This window comes from Tyto alba, unplaced genomic scaffold, assembly GCF_018691265.1.
Source record: "Tyto alba isolate M040663 unplaced genomic scaffold, T.alba_DEE_v4.0 Super-Scaffold_1000006, whole genome shotgun sequence".
Lineage (NCBI taxonomy): Eukaryota > Metazoa > Chordata > Aves > Strigiformes > Tytonidae > Tyto > Tyto alba.
This window is the reverse complement of record NW_024881272.1, coordinates 4,528,412-4,548,077: the sequence shown is the minus strand read 5'-3', so window position 1 is coordinate 4,548,077 and position 19,666 is coordinate 4,528,412. Positions and strand designations below refer to the sequence as shown.

The 19,666-nt window shown below is 40.1% G+C and overlaps 1 protein-coding gene across 3 annotated transcripts in view; it reads left to right on the top strand.

Annotated features, from left to right (window-relative positions):
• The window catches only part of COP1 (COP1 E3 ubiquitin ligase), a 129,310-nt gene that overhangs the window by 17,054 nt on the left and 92,590 nt on the right, over positions 1–19,666 (top strand). For all 3 annotated transcript variants that reach the window (XM_042804750.1, XM_042804744.1, XM_032995544.2), the window contains exons 7-10: positions 7,958–8,017; positions 9,947–10,023; positions 15,080–15,137; positions 18,763–18,877. In XM_042804750.1, the coding sequence (XP_042660684.1) occupies positions 7,958–8,017; positions 9,947–10,023; positions 15,080–15,137; positions 18,763–18,877 (310 nt within the window). The remainder of the gene's footprint in view (positions 1–7,957; positions 8,018–9,946; positions 10,024–15,079; positions 15,138–18,762; positions 18,878–19,666) is intronic.

Genomic DNA, 19,666 nt, shown 5'->3' with positions numbered 1-19,666 from the left:
AATGCAATAAAGCAGATGAAGGTTATCAGAGTTTCAAAGTTTACTGTAGTTTCTTTTGATGCTGTAATAGGTGACTTTAAGAAACAAGAATGGAACTCAAGGAACACGTGTAGACCCTGGAACGCTTCTACAGCATACTGCACATAGCTCTGAGTCATATGAGCAGGCTTTACTATGGGGAGGAACACTAGCTTTTTTTCTTTCCGAATTCAAACCTGGTGTCATGGTTTGAGCTCAGAGGGCAACTGATCACCATGATGCTGTTCCGTCACCCCTTCCCCTTAAGGCATGGGAAGAAGAAAATAAAGTAAAAAGCTTGGGAATTGAGATAAGGACAGGGATGGGTGACGCACCCGTTATGGTTACCACATCTTAAAAACATCTCCCCCCCACCCCTCCCTTTTTCCCATGCTCAGCTCTGCTCCTGATGTCTCTAACACCTCCTCCCAGTGGCGCAGGGGAAAGGGAATGGGGGTTACAGTCAGTCTCCTGCTTCTTCCTCAGAGGTGTGGAGGGGAACTCCTCGCAAGTCTTCCCCTGGTCCATGTGGCTCCCCTCTCATGGGAGACAGTCCTCCATGAACTTGCTCCAGTGTGGGTCACCCCCACATGTTGCAGTCTTCCCGGAGGTGAACTACAACAGTGGGGGGCTGCTTTTCTCCTCAAGAGTCTCAGCCTCCTTTGTGTGCAGCTGCCTGCTCCAGTGTGAGCTCCTCCACGGGCTTCAGGTCGGCCTCTGCTCCACTGGTGACTTCTGTGGGTGGTGGGGGGGTGGCCCTGCTGTCTCATCACAGAGTACAGGGGGTCTCTGCACTGGCACACCTCCCCTGCTTCCTCCTCCTTCCTTCCACTGACCTCGGTGTTCACATAGGTGTCTTCCTTGTAACTCTTCCTCACAGGTTCCCCATCTTAATTACGTTATCACAGAGGCACAGTCACTGTCACTAATTGGCTGGCTTTGGTACAGGTGTGGGTCTGACTTGGAGCTGGAGGAGCTTTGAGAACCTTCTCACAGGGGGCCACTGCAGTAGCCCTCTTGCTGCTACCAAAAACCCTGTCACGGAAACCCAGCAGGCCTGGTTCTGGTAAAGATGATTGCAGAGTAATTGCACTTTCATTCAGTTAAGCCATAGCTGTAACATGAAGTTCTTAATAAATAAAAAAAGTTCTTTTGCATATGACTGAGTGCTTCTTTCAAATTTTTTTGGCTTAAGTGTTTAAAGGAATCTAATAATTGCCTGGTAACTTTGTTTCCTAATATGCCTCTTCGAATATTTTGTATTGCATGATTTTATTAACAAGGTTTGTTTATTACATACTGCAAGTTCTTACATAGAGACTAGGTACTTAGTTAATATAGATACTGCTTTAGAGTTTAGTGTAGTTGTATAGTATTTCATAACGTGTTCAGAGCATATAGTTAACCACCTGTAACCCTCCTTGCTTACTTTACTCAAGCTATGTGGGCTTTCTTCTCTTGCCTTTGTGAAAGGGTGACTTCTGAGCTTATTGGAGGGGGTTCATAACTAGAAGAAAACTATATAGACATAAGAATTCAGAATATTGATGCAGTGAGGTATTTTGACAAATGCCTCTTTCTTGCACTTTCATAATTTCTCTAGAAGATAAATGTGAGGTTCAGCATATGCAGAAGTTTCTATTAGAAATCCTGTTTTGAAGTGTTCATAACTTTCAAAAACATTGATCTTTCAGGCTGAAATTTACTGCATGTTTTTTGCACAAAGGTATTTGCAAGTCCTTTTTCTTTTAAGCTTATATATTTTGTTTTCTTTTTGACGTATGGCAGTGTAGCAAAAAAGCAAATCCTTGGCAGTAGTAACAGGGAAAAAAAAACCTTTTCTTTGAAAAAATTGAAAACAAATGGCTAAAGCTTGAAAATACTTTTTAAGCAAAGTAATGGATAGTTTTGGAGGGGAGAAATGTATTGATCATCCACAATAGTTGGTTGTCTGTAAGGCAATCTTAGCATGGCTGTGTGCCTTTCCATATGTGTGCACAGTTAATTGAATGCTCTCTCTTTTTTTTTTGATCCAGCAGTCTCTTCCACTGAAATCAAGGATCCAAGGAGTCTGGAAGGTCAAGTTTAATGAAACACTTTTTTTTTTTTTAAATTCCCATTTTCAAGGGAAACAAAACGCAACAACCTGTGACTTTTTAAAATTCATATTTTCATGCCAGAGTTTTAATGCTGTTAGCTATGTTGCATACTTTTGCAAGTTTAGCTGTGTTTACTTTTACATGATCACTTTCTTTCATCTTAATCACTTTGAGAGAGCTGATAATATCAGTTAGTACAAAAAATTCTCCCCAGTTTTATACTCATCGCGTCAAAAACAGGCCTTACTGATTGTCTTGTCAGGATTTGAATGTTAACCAAAGTTAGACACCACCATATATGTTACATATATAATTTGTCCTAAAACATTATCAGCTTAGCCACCTGATGGAGAGCATTTGCTATTTCTGTGAAGTAACACCATTGCTTACTGAAGGAGAATACTGAGCTTGAAGGATTAGTATCACAAATCAAGTTCAACATACAGGTGATGTTCCCTAGATGCATTCATGTTTCTCTTGGTAGCTGTCACTTAATTTTTATGTTCCATGGGCTTTTTCTTTCTAATAATGTCACATTAAGTCTCATGTCTAACAAACAGGACCTCTTTCGTGTCTGCTAATGCACTGGGGCTCTTTTTAGCTGGTAAACATCCTGGGACAGATGTAATCCTGAAATGTCTCAGGTTTGTGGCACTGAGTGCCTGCTCAGCATTTCAGAATCATCACCGTTCTTTTTCAGCCTCAAATGCATGTATCTATCCAGCTGTCTTCACTTACTTCTTATTGTGAACATGTTAAATACTAAAAATAAGAGGAGTTAGTAGTTATTGTGGGATAATTGCAGGGAATTATAAGCATGAATTCTCCAGGGGTGTCATTACCTTGTGTTAATCACTTCATCTGTCAAGTCTTATTGTTCTGCACATACACACATGGATGAACTAATGAGTAAGCAAGAGGAGGTGACAGAACTAGAAATCAGTCATGCTCTTATGTTGTCATATAGTCTTGATTACATTCCAGGACTCCTGAGGTGAATTTATAGCTGTAGTAGTCTCTTTCCTATCCACTGCACTTAAATAACTGGTATTTTAAATCTATTTGCATTTCTGAGCTACTCAATGAGAGACGTGAGCTCTGACTGCAGTGATAATAAGCCAAAGATACAGCTAGTGTATGAGCAGCAAGCTAGAGATTATCGTATAAATATCAGTGTATAATAGCTGACTTTCCTTGCTGCAGTGGAGAGGTCTTCCCAAGGGAAAAAGAGGGGCTAACCTCGTACTAGGAGCTAAGTAGCATGTACAGTGGTTTATTAAACTCTAAGGCAATTAATCTAAATGTTTAGACAGCTTTGTACCCTGTCCCAGGTATCTTTCTCTTGTGATGTTTTTCTATCAGACCTTTTCTATTATAAGCCTTCAAAGCATTACTCCTGCAACCAAACTGAAGGATTGAAATGAGGGGGGGGGAAAATTCAGGACCTGAAACGTTTTTGATCAGCTAGGCATCTCCTTCCTCCTACCCTTAGGAATTCTGTGTGTTAACTCAACCAGGATGTTCTCAAACCTTTCCGTTAGTTCTTCCCCAGTTAAGAGGAAGCATCTACCAGTTGGAGGAAGTATTGATCAGAGAAGAAATATTCCCTACAAATAAATGGATTATAGATGGACTGCCCCTGTGTCTAAAAGGCTTGGATGCCTTGTTTCACTGATGAAAGTAACTTGCAGAGGCTCAGGTGTTCTTGTCTTCATACAGAAAGAAATCTTGCACCTTTTTCCACTTGTGCAAAGGTGATGTAACAGTGAAGTGTTATGTCAAAGTAAGTGAGAATTGCAATTAATTTAAAAGACTAAAATATCTCTAAACTCTGAAGATGACTTTCTTGCCATAGTTGCCCTGTTTGTTATAATAGGCTCTGTATCTGAAGCAATAGTGGAAGGTAAAACCAGAGGCAGACAGGACTTCCAACTGGTTTCCAGAGAGAAATTGATCTTACTCGCTGTAAAGTTGTTGAGGAATTGAGTTCTACAGGAAGAAATTAATTCCTCTGGGTACCTTTAGGAGATGTTCACCTCCTCATGCTTAAGTTTCCACTCTGTTAGAAGAGTAGTTGATGGAAGAACAAGAAGTAGGAAGAGGTCACGTTGGATGGATGAAGTTGTGGAATAGAACGAAGGGATTATCTACAGAGGCTACCCGATTTATCCTCCTCAGCTAGACAGATGATACTTTATACCCTGTCCTGGTTGGTGCAATAGATGTGCATGTCTGGGAAAAAAGATGCTCCTTCTGGTAGTAGTCTCATTTGTTTGTCTTGATGTATGGTGTATATTGTGATGAATGAATGAGGGGTTTGGATCGGAGCCTTGAAGGTGTGTGATTGAACATAACATGACTTGTGAGCTTTCAGAAGTGTGAATCCAGATGCTGTTTAAGCTGTCAGTGGAATAGCGTTGGCGATTTTGCAGTATTTCTGTAGGAAATAACTTCTGGTGTTCTTAGTTTCTGCTTTTTCTAGAACTGGAAAGACAGTTGGTCAGGGGTGTAAGACTCCTTCCCTCATGCATCTTTCTAGGCTGTCTCTGTGGCACTGGGAGGCTCTGCTGAGCTTTTAGTTTCTTGAAAACATTTAGAACTGGCACCAGGAGACCCGGTCAAGACTGCTTGTTGTCTGTGCTGTACAAACACAAAGGATGAAGTCACTGCCTCCTGAGCGGCCTTCAGTCCAGGAAAAACAGGAAGGCTGAGGATGAAACCTCAGTGCTGTGCCCAGCTAGGCTTGTTAGTAGATAGCCAACTGAGACCATGACCTGGTGTTTAGCATTGTGTAAGTTCAAATTAGTATTTCTGCCCAAGAGTCTTATGTGGAAATTCAGTACTCTGAGCTCTAACCAGAGGATTTTTCCTTCATCCACATAGTCTGGGGCTGAGAGTTGTCTTTGAAGAACTCTTTGTATGTGTGTCTAAGCTTCAGATTCAAACTGGAGCCTATGGGGGGGGGGGACTGCCTTGTGGATGTGAAAGGGGTTTGGATCTGAAAGGTTACCTAAAAAGAACAATACGAGAGCCTGCATTTCATACTCTGGTAGCTTCTTGACTTGAACGTCTGAAATCCCTTTTCCGGAGATTATAAGAAACACAGGCTATTTTGAGTCATTGTTTTTCTTTTGTATGTATGTGTTTGTGTGTAACGTGGGACCACAATGTTATACACCTACTTATTGTAGTTCATTCAGTGAAGTTGAAATGATGAGGTTTAGCTACTGAATTGAAGTCTTCTTGTCCACAGGGACCTTTTCAGTTCTGGGAAAGTGTCTGTGTCGGAGAAGAGAGTTTATAGTATATGCTTCTGTTTTAAATACATTTGAGTGTTCGTTCTAAGTGTTTTTGCTTACTGAATCTGAAGTTTGACAGACATGATTCTGCCCATCATTGGGACAGGACTTGTATTGCTTTCTGTGCCCAACATAGTGAAAATCAGATTAAGGGCCCATAAATCTGGATATACTGCAAGCACTATAATTCATTTAGCTTTCCTTAAATGTCCCTCAATGGCTGGCAATAATAAATCAGTAGTCTTATTTTTCAAAGTTTAATTGGAATGAGTGTGAACTGATTTAAGGTCTTTGATAGATTAAAGCTTAACCATGAAACACTTGAGCCAACCTACCAAAAAAAAAAGTCTCAATGTAGGCATTATTAGCTCATTTGATCCTGACAGTATTAGAATACTCTTCCTAAAATAAGAGTGAAACATGCTTACCTAGTTCTTAGACTTGATACTGTTGGGTAAGTTTATGGTGTGTTCAAATTGCTTGCCTTAATGTAACTAGAAGGAAGAATTAGTAAATTAAGCCCCAAATTGTGTACTTTTAGCTCTGTGCAATAGTTAATAGAAGCTGGCCAAGATTTCTTCTCTTGTTCCCATAAAAAGGTCTCCTGGTTATGTGATGATAACAACCGTCAATTATTTTTCAGTTGTCCAGTTTGGCTGTAAGCCAGTACACTGTAGAATAGCTAATTTCCTCACTGTAATTTTGGAACTTCTAAGTGCTTTTGTAACTTCTTTTAAAATGGGATTTATGGAAGTGGGGGACTAATGGTATTTGCCTGCTAGAGCTGAGTACAGGCAGGACCCATGCTGTGCAAGTGTCACTTAACTTTACCGCTAATCTTAGAGCTATAGCACCACCTGCTATTCTTGCTGTAGGTTTCGCAAGTGAAAATAGAATTATCTGTTACAGTGTAGTGGTTTGTAAATTATCTGTGGCAGTCTAGTTTTAAATCATTAAACTTGTGCTGTCTGTGACTCAAATGAAATATAAACTGAAACCTTCAGAGTGGAGAGATTAGGATATAAATACAATGTCATCTCATTCCAAGGAAGAAGCCATGTTAGAAATAGGTATGGACCCATCAGTCCTTTCTTCTCCTGTCTTCAGGGACAGAAGCTTTTTTTTTTTTAATGTTGAAAACATACATTTAAAATGGTGGATTATCTAATGCAGAGCACGTAGATAGTTGGAATGCTGATCAATAGTGGAGGTTTAAGTGGTGAGTGGTTTTGTTTAAGCAAAACTTTCTTCCACTTAAAGGATCAAGCTTAGACACTTGAGTAGCTCGCCAAATGTTCTTGGGAATATGTCATACTAAGAGTAATATGTCTTGCAATACTAGTAACTTTGGATTTTGGCAATTTGATATTCCCTTGTAAATTCAAAATGACAAAAATTTCTCTGGCCTTTAGAGAATGTGTTGTGCTTGATAAGCTTTCAGTAGACTTGCCAACTTGGTAACGGCTTCTGGTCACAGACCACAGTGCTTCTTGTCTGTAGATTTCTACTGAGTTGAGGAGAGTCTGGTGGACTTCCAGTTCTCAATTATACTTGTGTATCTTAGTGAATCTTAGACTTGTATTGGAGCTGAGTTTTGTCTGTTTAGGTCCAGACTTGGAGCTCTCACCTAGAGAAGTGTGTGTGTTTAAGTCTTCCAAGGCTGGATATAGGCTCTGTAGCTGTTTGGATGGGACATGAATGCTGAATGAAGGTAGAAATGAGAGCAGGCAAATAGATGATGCTCTTGATTAGAGGGGGGAAAAATTGTCAAGTTTGTGGCTTATACTTGCTAGAGACAAGTAAAGCCAGGTTGCTGACTAACTGAAAAATAATTGAAAAACCTGAAAAATACTGCGTGCGACACAAAGAAGGGAAAGGGGATGTTGCCTGGTGAGGGTGGAAGTAGCCTTCTGATCCTTTCAGGCATAACCCTCAAACTGGCTAGAGTTTGTGGAGTAATCCAAGGTAAGTATCACACCTTTGAAAGAAATGCCATGCAGCACTTGGTTGGTGCCAGGAGCAAATCTCTCCATAGTCATAATAGGTGGGTTTTTTGCCAATCCAAAAATTTTATCAGTCAGTTTAAATTGGCAAATGGCATATTAACTGCTAGCAAGAGAAATACTCTTAATACCTTTAAGCAAAACATTTTGTATTTTGTTGAAGGGTGAAATGATCACTGTCTTTCATGTTGTTTTTTTTTACCTATGTTCAGCATTTGTAAACCAGTTATAAATATCTTGCATTAAAGATGCTAGAGGAGCCTAACGGTATTACTGTGAATGATGTGGTCTTCTCTGTGATTGACATCAAAGTACCTCATGCTCTTGTTTTGTACAGTTTCACAATAACAGCTGTCTAGAGTGTAGTTTGTGTTCACACTTATGTTAATCTATGCGTATGAACTTCCTGCATAGTGACTTTTGAGTCATGTAGCATGCCAGTTAAGATAGTTCAGGTTTCTCTCCAAAAAGATTGTAATTTATCTTGTTGGTATGCAGTGCAAATTGATTTAGACTTCTCCCATTCTCTTATCCACAGCAATTGGAGCAGATCCAGAAGGAGCTAAGTGTTCTGGAAGAAGATATTAAACGAGTAGAGGTGAGGTGCCCAGACATTGTTCTGACTCTGGCAATTTTTCATTTTCATCAAGCTGTCTGCCTTGCTGTGGGGCTGCTGTGTTAAATTTATGGCATTTGAGTCAGTAATGGGAAAATGAACAGATGATGCTCTTTCTTTAATTTGTTCATTTAGCTGAATTGTGCAAGCTGCAGGTTGGTAAGAGGGGACTTTGCTGAAACCTAGCTCTTGTATCACTGTACCTTGCAATTTCTTTGTGTTGGTAGTAAGTATTTTAAAATAATTGCTAGAAATCAACAGCCAGTATATTGATCGTAACTTATGATTTTTCTATGTTGCAGTGTTCTAGCTATTTGCACAGGCTGTTTAAATCTTAGCAGCATGCCACTCTTAAAAGGGAGAAGTATTGGGGGGGCGGGTGGGGGGTGCATGAGAGCTGTAATGCAGAGACTGGGTAGGAACAGAACCAGCTCCTGCTGCATGTCAAAACAGAAACAGTCTGCTACCTCCTGATATAATTCTTTTAATTCCTTAATGATGGCAGTCTCTTGGGATTCTTGCTAAGAATTATTCTCCAAGTATTTGTAAACCCATCAGCTCAATCCTTCTGTCCTTACTGAGTCCTTCAGTTCCAACTTGGTCTTTTCCTCTAATCATTCTAGGGTTTTGATCTTGAAGTAGGGAACTGATGTTTCAGAAATGTATCAGACTGCCACCTCTCAAAATAGCATTCCCTTAAAGCTTCTTGAGAATCAGTTTGCAGGTCTGCTTCTCTCTGCTCAGCTTGAGCAGTCAGCACAAGCTCCCAACCACTGCCCAGAAGTCTTTTAGATTTCTTCACTTCCAATGTATATTTTGATAATTCATCAGCATGCATATAAATAGAACTGACAACTGCAGAAACTTCCCTTCAGCTGATAACTACACAAATTGTGACTTGGTAGATAACAGCATTTTTCAGACCTATTTCCCTAAATGTTTCTCAGCTCTTGGGAAATAAATATACCTTAGTGTGTTTCCCTGAGACTGGTAAAATAGGTCTTCAGATCTGGAAGAAGCTATTCCCAAAGCTGCGGGATCCCTCAGAGTATCTAGCTACCTGCTTTTCTGCTCTTTAATCAGGCACTTCAGTGGACTGCAGCTGGGGTACGTAACTGGTGTGCGATAGTGACCTTGGTTCTGACCTCTAAAGCCTGGGATCTCTGTCACAAATATCATACTTTCTACCTAACAACTAATGGGCACCTAGTGGGAATTTGAAAAGCACCAGTAATGTCCTGGAACACTTTACCCCCCTAACTAATGAGCTGCAGCATCCTGCATAGCTTCCCTTTTTCAAACAGATGAAAAGTACAGTGTCATACTGGGTACACAGCAGTGATTAGTCTGGCAGGGACAAAGCCAAGTTTATGTGCAAAGTTCATCTTCCGTGCACTTGCCCCACAGAAGACTGATAGATCCTCTTAAGTCTGGGGCACAATGCCACCTTTGCCCTGTTGTCTTGTGGTTGTTCTTGCCATGACCCATATCCAGCATTACTTTCCAGCTGTGAAGGCTGTTAGATAAGTTTGCATGTATCTCAGGAATGCAGTTACAACTTGCTTGTTCTGCCATGTTTAGGAGAGGTGCTGGGTTAGAGGCAATTGGGTGGTAACCAAATCCATCGATTTTTGTTGTATAAACTCCAGAACTGCCTCTTTGGGGGCAAAAAGCCCTGCAGTTGCAGGATTTCTGAAACACAGCTGGAAGGATAACTGGAAAAAAAAAAAAAAATCAAAGAAAATCAATGTTTCTTCAGGTAGTATAGTAAAGGCTTCTAGGTGAAAGTTGAATAAACATAGATACAGTTGGTTATCTGCTTTGAAAAACAAAAGATTACCATTGTACATTGGATGGTGCCTACTGTTCATGCTTTTGTCAGCTTTGCTGTAACGTGGCTTTCTGTTCCAGGAAATGAGCGGCTTGTACTCCCCAGTCAGTGAGGACAGTACGGTGCCGCAGTTTGAGGCTCCCTCACCTTCACACAGGTATGGAGCTTGCAACTCAGAACTTGGATTTCAGGCTGTACATATTGCACTGGACTTGCTAGTCCTCTCCACGCCATGCCCAACATACAAGGAAAACCAGTTTGAGTGCTCTACGATGTTTTCCTGTTCCGTTTTTGATTGGTATAAACTTCATGTGAACAAAGCGGTGAAGAAGAGTCTGCAGCTGGATGAAAAGTCTACTCTAAACCAGATGCCGTGGAAAGCTGGTGGTTTTAAATGTAGTGTGGATTAGTTAACTCAAGTCCTAAGCCTTTGCTCTGGTGTGAAATATTACTGTTAAATACATGCTACCTCTTAGGAACATTATGCAGTTCTGCTTGGCATATAAAAGGTCTTAATTTTGTGTGATGTTGGTGTCTTCTGGCTTCCCTATTCAGCATGAGTGGCTAAAGGTATGGGCTCACAGGATCAAAATTTAAAATATACAGCCCATTGATTCTGTTTATCTGCTGTCTATTCTGATTTAACAAAACGCCTTTCTAATAACATATTTTCAATGTGGATTTTTGTCTGCAATACTGCAGTCTGGTTTCTTGATGAATAAAATTGCAGGTGCTTCTTGTGGCCAAGTTGCATGTGCCAGGGTTTGAAGTGCTCTGCTTTATAGATTTGTGTTTTGGTTGTAAGAAAGCTCTGATTTCACAAGGCCGGGTTATGTTATTAAAGGATTGTCTCTCCTGCCTCTTAATAGTAGAGTTCTTTAAACTGTTGACTTCTGTTATAAAATTATACTGCTACCTTTTCTGCAATTAGCAGCTCCAAACCTAGTAGGCCAGAAGTAAGAAACAAAAAAGTTACCAGATTTCTTCCCCTACAGAGATTTAGATACAATGCTCTGATAATGGAACCTATCAATATTGGCTGGGATTTCTTACCAAGATGCTATTTCTGGGTATCACGACCAGAATCTCTCATACTTCTATGAAGCTCTGGCTGGTCCTGAGGGAAAAGACAGGAATATGGCCAGGATGGATGGGAACAGTGTTTGTTATTCCACTTTTCACTTCTTGTTTAGTTTTTTGGGTGCAGGTGCATTTTTTGAAGTGGGTTATTGTTGTTTTGCCAAGAAGCAGTTCTGTGAAGCTGATTAGATTCTTGTCAGGTTCTACTGGTTTTCTGGTTATTGGCTATTAAATAGATTGCTTGTTGCTTGCTTCGTAATACTGCTGCTTGGGGAGAACTTAAGCCCTGCTTGGGCTGCATCTGTTACATGTTGAACACCTTCAGGCCTAGAAACCTTTTTTTTACAGAGGATTGTACTTATAAGTAGAAATGAATCTCTTACTCAAGCCAAGCTAGCAAACAAGCTCCCAAAGAACTTTCTTCTGTTGAAAGCTGGACTAACATTTTAAGCCCAAGTGTTTTGGTGAAAGAGTTGGGGGGGAGGGAGGGAAATCTGCTCTGAGACTTACATTGGTTTTAATCTACTGAAAATTTTATTCCTTTCTGCCTGTTTATTTCCCATCTTATAGTCAATCATTCTCAGTTCTTGCTTTTGAACATATAAAATAGTGTCAAAAATATTTTAGTGACTTTGAATTGCCGTGCTTCACCGGGGGTCTGCTGGGAGATGGTGGTGGGTTAGACCATGGTAGGTGCAGAGACCATGGGCTCTTTTTCTTGCCCATCTTATGCTTGTCTGGTTCCATCTTGGCTGTGTCTTGAGCTTTTGTGGTTTTCCTCTGGTACAACATGACAGGTGTGATATAATAGGATGTTTAGGGGTTTCCTAGGGTATGTGGGGTTGCCTTTTTCTCTCATGTTGAAGCTTCCTTTTCTGTTTCTCAATTACATTCCTGCATTAAGAGGTAGTGTTGAGTGGCCAAGAGGAAATAGTGCTTGAAGAAAGTGTCTGACCAGGTGTTGGTTGTTGCCAGGCTCTTGTAACTTCTGTCCCCACCCTATCCTGACAGTTCAGTGTAATTAAAGTAATTGAATTGGTTTGAATTACCAGAACTCAGATTCCAGAAATGTCTACCACTTGAAATTCATTTTCTTTTCAATAATGTTAAATGTAAGTTTTGGGAAGTATCTCAAAAACTGTAACTTTGATTCTTCCTTGGAAAGAACTACAGAACAACTGATAGGAGCTTTAAAATATGCTGATTTTTTTTTTCCAGCTCTGTTAACTGAAATACTTAATCTCCAAAGTGCATTTTAGAGATGCTGTGAACCACTAAGAATGAAATACAAATATAGTTTGAGATGGTTTCACTTCCATGCTAAAATGTTATTAAACTTGCAGAGACTTTTTAACTTATCAGTGAATTTAAAATGGTATATTTAAATTGGAAAATAACTTGTTAACATGCTTAACACCCTGCTAATGAAATATAATAGTATAAAATTTTACTAATGTGTCTTAGAAATAGTACAAGGTTATCAGAGACCCGTGCTGAGATGAAGAAAATCTCTTTAGCCTTTGAATTTAAAGTTCAAGAAGATAGAGTTCTTTGGAATTTGGTTTTATCTGGTCTCTGGTGACTCGCCCTTATTCATCTGCTTCTTCTAAATCACAGGCTTGCTTCATTAATTCTCTGTTTCTTTGAATTGTTTGTATTTCCCCCCCACACACACACACACTCTTAACATCTTCAACATGTGAAATTACTGTGTCTCCCCCCCTCTTTCTTCATAAGTTCTTTAGCAAAAAACCAAGTGTGGCTATCGTGTTCAATACATCCTCAGCTTCAGGAAACACGTGTTTTCTCTTATGCTTGTACAGGGTATGATGAAACATTAAATTGGGTAATAGCACAGTTCTTGTTTACAGCGTTGCAGATTGCTGGGCTTGTATACTAATAGAGAACAAGAGGGGAGGAATAAGGGAAAAGAACAAATAGTTCTGTGTAGGGTTTTTCTGAACAGGCACGAGTGCTATTTTTGCTACCAGTAAATGGTGCAAACAGGAGGTACAAATAAGCAACTTCTCTGTGACTGCATATTCAGGATTAATAGCAATAACAAAACTATTGCTCTAATAGGAGTTTCTGGGGGAAGATTCTGATCTAAAAATTAGTTGCCTGGTAACTGATTCAGTTATTGAAATCCTGATCTTCTTCCCCTCCATTTGTTCTAATTACCCCCTCCCACCCCCGTAAGGGTATAACAAATGGGATTTATAGTCTGCAGGTTGCTGCATTTTTGTTGTTGTTCCAGGCTTTTAAATATGTTGTGTTAGTGTAGCTGAATTTCCTAACTGAACCTTTTGTTACAGCTTTTTAAAAAGAATTCAGAGGGAACTTTAGTAATTTTCTGATTATTTGCATCCTGTATTAAAAAAGGGAAAACATTCAAGCATATGCCAGTTAACTCAGCTACAGGCACCGCACAGAAATTACTTTGAATCTGTATTCTGGTTAGGGAGATGACGTCTGCACTCTTGAAGGCTTTACATCACCAGACAACCTGCAGCAAAACGAGACCAGACGCTCTAAGTCTGTGTGTTTTGTTGTTAATTGCCACTGTACCTGTCTCAGAGTACTTTCTCATCTTTTTCCAGCCGAGCGTCTTATGCTGTTCCTGGCAGGATCTGCTGTACGTGTTTCATTATTTCATGTGGCCACATTCTAATTTAAAGTTCATTGTCCCCGACCATGCCTGGTACAGCGCTGCTGTTTTCTGCCTTGCAATAGCCTGCAGCAAATAATGATTTTTATCCCTCAGATTTTCTTGTTTTGCAGCTTTTGTCTTGCCTGTTAACAGAAGCCAAATCAATCTCATCTTACAAGTTAACCACTAATGAGACTTTAAAATCATCTCTCATCTTCTGTTTCTACTTCTTTCTACCTCCAGGGGAGCTTTAAAACACTCAGAGAAATATTGTAAGTGCTAGCACCGCTGTTTTCATCCTGCTAGACTTACAGGTGTGTGTCATGGCCAGGACAAGGTGCCTTGACTGACATTTTGGCCAAACCACTTGTTTTATGACCAAGAATGTCAAGTCTCTGATCAGTTCTGGCAGCTGTTATATAAACGTCGATAGGTACAATCATCTTCCACAAAGCCAGGACCTATAGTGCAGTGTTCTGGCAGCTTTTTAGAGGAACTTTCAGCTTTGCCAAGCAATGCTTAAATCTAAGGTTACCTCGGAAGTAGGACTGAGAATAACAAACCCAGGTAGTTTCTTTTCTGTCCAAGCCAAACGACATAGAAGTGAGTTATAAAGATTTTTAGAAACAAATTGTGGTGATGTTTGTGTTCTTCATAACTAATAAAATGGTGTTCTTGTGTACTAATCTTTACTTGTCCTAAAAGTATTTTAAATTTGAGTGGTAATGGTGCTTTAATCTGGCTCTGGTGTGTCTTATTGTGAGAGCTAAATATTTTGCCCATATGTGCAAGAATACCGTTTTATGCTTATATCAGTAGATCCTTTTGCAGTTTTGAAAGTTAAGTCTCTTGAGTTTGCATATATATGCTATGTTTTGAAAACAGTGATTTAAGGTATCTTGTGTCATAGATACTTTGTAGTGATGTATGGTGTAGCATTCTCTAATAATAGTAATCCTGGCTGTCATTATTTTTTTATTGTTTATTTCTGTATTTCATTACTTGTGTCTGTTTTGTGTGTCTTCAGAGATGTTTGGAATTCTGGAATACTGGTGTCTGTCTTAAGCCGATTTCTCTAGCTTTTCTCTTCACAGTGATGTTTCAAATGCCATGGCATTAAACTCCCCTTTTTTTTTTTTTTGAAGGAACTGAAAACGAATGATAGCATGTTATTTTCAGAATGTCTTATCCTGCATATTTCATACAAGAGATATGATTTTACATTCTAATCAGAAATTATTAGATTGTACTACACATAATTGTGTGTGACAGCATTCTGCTCTATGAGATCCTTGTATTAAAAAAAAAAAAAAAATCCATCCCAAACCCCCAAACAAAAAATAACCTTGTGTTTGCTGTCAGTAAAATGAATTTCAAAGGCAAGGATGTTGCAGGATGTAAAGGGGGGGATAGCAAACAGATGAAAAATTATAAAGGATGGTTGCACGGTGATTTAAGCAGACTGTTTCTTTTGGTTTTGCAGTAGTATTATTGACTCCACGGAGTATAGCCAGCCTCCAGGCTTCAGTGGCAGTTCTCAGGTAAGGTAATACATGTGTCTGTGCACAGGGGGGATGGGAGAGTGAATGTGGAGGTTGGGCAGGGATTAGGCACAACTCTGCCCATCTCCAGGATACCGGTCAGCTCAGGTCTCGCAAATGCTTTAAACTGGTTATCTGGAGAAACTGGAGCCAACACTACAGCTGGAGGAATGACTGTGAATGTCCATGCTGACGCCATCAGAGAAATCTGGTGTAATATATTTAGATATCTGACTTTATTCCCAAAGCTGACTCTTTCAGGGAAGAGGGGATATTTTTTCCTCTTCATCTCTTCTCCCAAGTAGGCAGCATTTGGGAAAGAAGGTGAATCCCTGCCCTTTGCATTGTCTTAAATAACTTTGGATCAAGCTTGACTTCCAAAACAAGAAAGATTCGTTCTCCAAACATACAGCCATTTTCTAGTTTGTCCTTGTTTAGGTCCTTACAAAACTATATTATAAATTCACATAGAGGGTGAAAAGTTTCATATACAGTGATGCCATTTGGCAGGCAGTCTCCAAACCGCGTGATCCGCAGGGCCTCCCGAGTGCCAAACAGCACTGCCATAGTCCTGCAGCTCGGAGTGGTTCAGCTGGGCTGGGAAGAGGACACTGATATCCAGCTCACAGTTTCAAAAATGTCAAGCAGTTTTGATTTAGACCGAGGGACTTCTGGTTACATGCCAGCTTATGCCTTTGGTGCTCTCTGGTGGTGGTACGGGCTGTCTGTGGCACATGGCAGTATCAAATTGGGAAATTAACAGGTAAAAGTGCTGTTGGATCCTGTTTGATGGAGTAGCTGATGTAAAAAAATGTGAATTTTGAGCTGATGCACATATATGTGTGCATGCAGGGTTTTGGATTTGCAGCTGTACAACTAATTGGTAATTAGAAAATTCCATCTATTAGTCTGTGGGAAAAACCTTGTTCCTGCTGTTGTGGTCCTGGGAAGTTTTTGCTTGAACAACAGACTGTAGCTCTACCTCCCTTCAAAGGGCAAGTGAAATGTGGGTGCAGATTTTATGTTCAGGACTCTGATATGGTACAGTGTGTTTGTTCTCTACTGGCACTACTTGTCTCAGTACTTTCCTTCCTTTTCAAAGACAAAATTACTAGCATAGTTATACTGCTAGTAAGTGCACTAAACAACCTAGAGTTTTTAGTCATTCTGTGTGACAGCCATGTGTGAAAAGAATCTTTTTTGTCCTCAAATGTAATTTTTTGTCTGCAAGAGTACAAGATCTGTACTTTAGTACAAATTTTCAAATTAAACTTTAATATATGCTTGTATGGAAAGTCGAAAGAGAACTCTTGAAGTTAAACACTTCACTCCAAGGTGGTCTAATTTCAGCAAGACTTTACTGTAAAAATGGTTTCAAGAAAATAAACTCAATTGTCCTTTTTTTCTAATTGTCAGTCATGGCAAAAATCATATATTGGCCACTGCTGGTGGTAAGAAGCTATGCTAGGATGGAGATCATAGCCTGCTTTCACAATATAATTACTTTGTGCATTGCTCACGAACATGTTAGGGAAGACTTTATATACCACAAAGCTACAGGACAGTTTTCTTCCTGATGCTGAGCTTCAGAATTAAATAGTGGACAAGTCACATAGGCCCTGGGGAATTCTGCAGGTAGGATTTAGTGGCAGTACTTCTCTTTTCTGCTAGAAATAAGGAGCTTGTATGTAACTGTGAAGCTTTTCCAGTTATTAGCAGACTCTTTAGAGCACTTGTTGCAATTCAGACAGTAAAATCACTATTGATAACAGAGCAATCTGAACTCATGTCCTCAACTAGGACAACCATAGTAGTTTTAGTAGTTGAATAAAAATCACTTGGGTATGTTTTCTCTCTTTTCCCATTTTTTTTTTTACCCCTCCTGTTTCCCAGCACTGCTTAACAAGTAGCCAAGGAGCAGGCTTCATAGAAACTGAATAAATGTTTTGATAAAACATAAGCAGTTTTAAATGCTTCGCTGGGGAGGACCTGATGAAGACAGGTTAATGCAGACTGATTCCTAGCACAGCTGGGTCACCATGTGCCAGTCTGAGACCTGCTCTGGGGGGGATCTTCCTCTGGAGACCCAGAAGGTAATTGCACAGCAGGCAAATACTTACCATGATTATGATTCCATCTTGATGTGGACTGGGCTCATCTGGCAGATCAAACACAGGCTTGGGTTTTATCGCTCATTGTGTTGCAGGTGTCTTGTCTTGAGACTGAAGTGATTTCTCTGTGAGACTTGAAGTCACCTTGAGCCCTAATCACTCACCATGTGCTGAGAGAGGCTGAAGCCCTTCCAGGCTGGTGCACAACATTAATAGGAAGATGCTTTAAAGGTGTTCTGTTAAGCATTTCTTAAAGCTGTAAAATTTTAGAAAATTGTAGTTAAAAGGTGTTGCTGTAGAAGTACTTTCCAGTGTTCCAGTTCTGTGTTGAGTTTGGAGTTGCTTTCAAGATGAAACAAGCTGCGTAGCCCAGAGGTGCTGTCAACGTGCAAGTGTGAGTCCTGACGTCGGTGTATAGCCAGGGCCCTCGCGTGGGAAGCGGCGTCTGCAGGTTTCCTTGCTTGGGGTTTGCTTTTTTCCCTAAAATGTTAGACTACTGTTCATACAGGTATAAGCAGAATTTGAGTGGGCTGTAAACTTAGTTTGTTCTTGTTGGCTTGCTTGATGGCTGTAATGAGGGCAGCCCGTTCTCCTGTGTGGATTGAGGGGGAGTTGTACGCAGAGTGGGTTTTGTTAGTGGCATTATGGGCCTTGTACATGGTCAGGGATGTTGTTTATTAGGGAGCTTGCTGGTTCTCAAATCTTTCAAAATTTCCCCATTAGCTTTGAGTATGTGATACGTGAGTTCTTCAATACACACTATAGCAAGGTGCTCTTCAAGCTTCTTGTGTAGTAGAGGAATTTGTTTCTTTTTCTTACTAGTGATTAAAACAAGAAATACTGTATTTTCTGTTTTGCATCAGGAGAAGAGATTACTTAGTACTTTCAATCTTTCGCTTCTACTTCTCACTATTACTGGTTGGGTACGTTGGGAAGGAGCTTTAATGATGAGTTTCATGGACTTCTTTTCAATTAACCTTTAAACTTCATGGTGTCTTCTGTTTCTATCCTTATTGTGTCAACTTTACGGAGAGTTACTGAGTTGCTTCAAAAGAAATAATTCAGTAACTAACTCTTTAAAATAAACACCTCCTTCTCTTTTTAACAAGCTGTCTGCCAGGGATCTAGGAAGTATTCGTTGTACAGTCTGTTTGATTTGTGAAGCTGGAAGCCTGGTATCTTTGGCCTCTACCACCTATCTGTATAAATGCAAGACGTGACTCCCCAAGGGTTGGTGCCGTCTGTCCTGCTTGTGAGGCCAGTATCAATAAATTTGCAAAGGTTCAGGAAACAAGAACTTTCTAAAAGCAGCTTTTCTTGTTTGTCAAGTTAAAGGGTGCAACGTAGGACCCTAAGAATAACTGTTGACAGTGTCAAGATCTTAATTTATTGTCATTTTACACTTCTAACCCTTCACATATAACGTATAAATTGTTTATAATGTGGTAAAATCTACTGAAATGAAACCCAGGCCTGGCTTTACCCTTCTGAAGTGTTCTTTCTTTTCCACTCAGACCAAAAAGCAGCCGTGGTATAACAGCACACTAGCCTCGCGACGCAAGCGGCTCACAGCTCATTTTGAGGACCTGGAGCAGTGCTATTTTTCCACCAGGATGACACGTGTCTCAGGTGAGCTCCTTTTGTGTGATGTTCAGCTTCTGACATCAGTTACATCGTACAATGCCCAGTCCTCAGAAAAGACTTGCCTTTGAGAGAGCAGCATTCACTTCTTCCTTGCATGGGAATGTTGCCATACATGTTTGTGTTACTCAGATCATCCCACTTTGATTTTCTTGACCAATCTCTGAGGTTGCTAAATTTGGACAATCTAATCCTGTCGCTTTGGGGGCACATATGTATTGCTTTGTAATCCTGTACTGTGAAGGGCATAACCCACAATAAACAATTTCACTGATGCTTGTTCAGAAGATGCAAATGTTTGAAAGCAGTGGTTGGGTTGTCTTTCTACTAGATGTGGTGTAAAGACAGTAGTAGAATACATTGCTATTGAGATACTACAAAGGTATAAACATAAATTGATAAATTCTCCTGTATTTTAGCGTGCAATAGGACACTTGGAGGTTATCCTTTATGTTGTGTAGATTGAGTCTTGGTTATCAAATGACTTGGAGCATAGAAGCTGTGTGCAGCAGTGTTGTTGTCCCATGGGGCACACCTTAGATTTAAGGATTGTTTTGTAGCATTAGAAGCTGTTTTCACAATTGCCAAGATTGCCTCATTCATAATTGAGTAACAGTGTGACAGCGGCTAGAGTAATTGTTACCTAGTGGATGGATGGTTCTTAATTACGTGAGGAGATTCTCTTAAGAAACAAATGGGTCAAATATGTCTTGAGGGTGAGGAGGGTTGCTTGCAGTCCCTCTGGGGAAGAAACCAGCTTTGGGGAAAAAAGTTTCA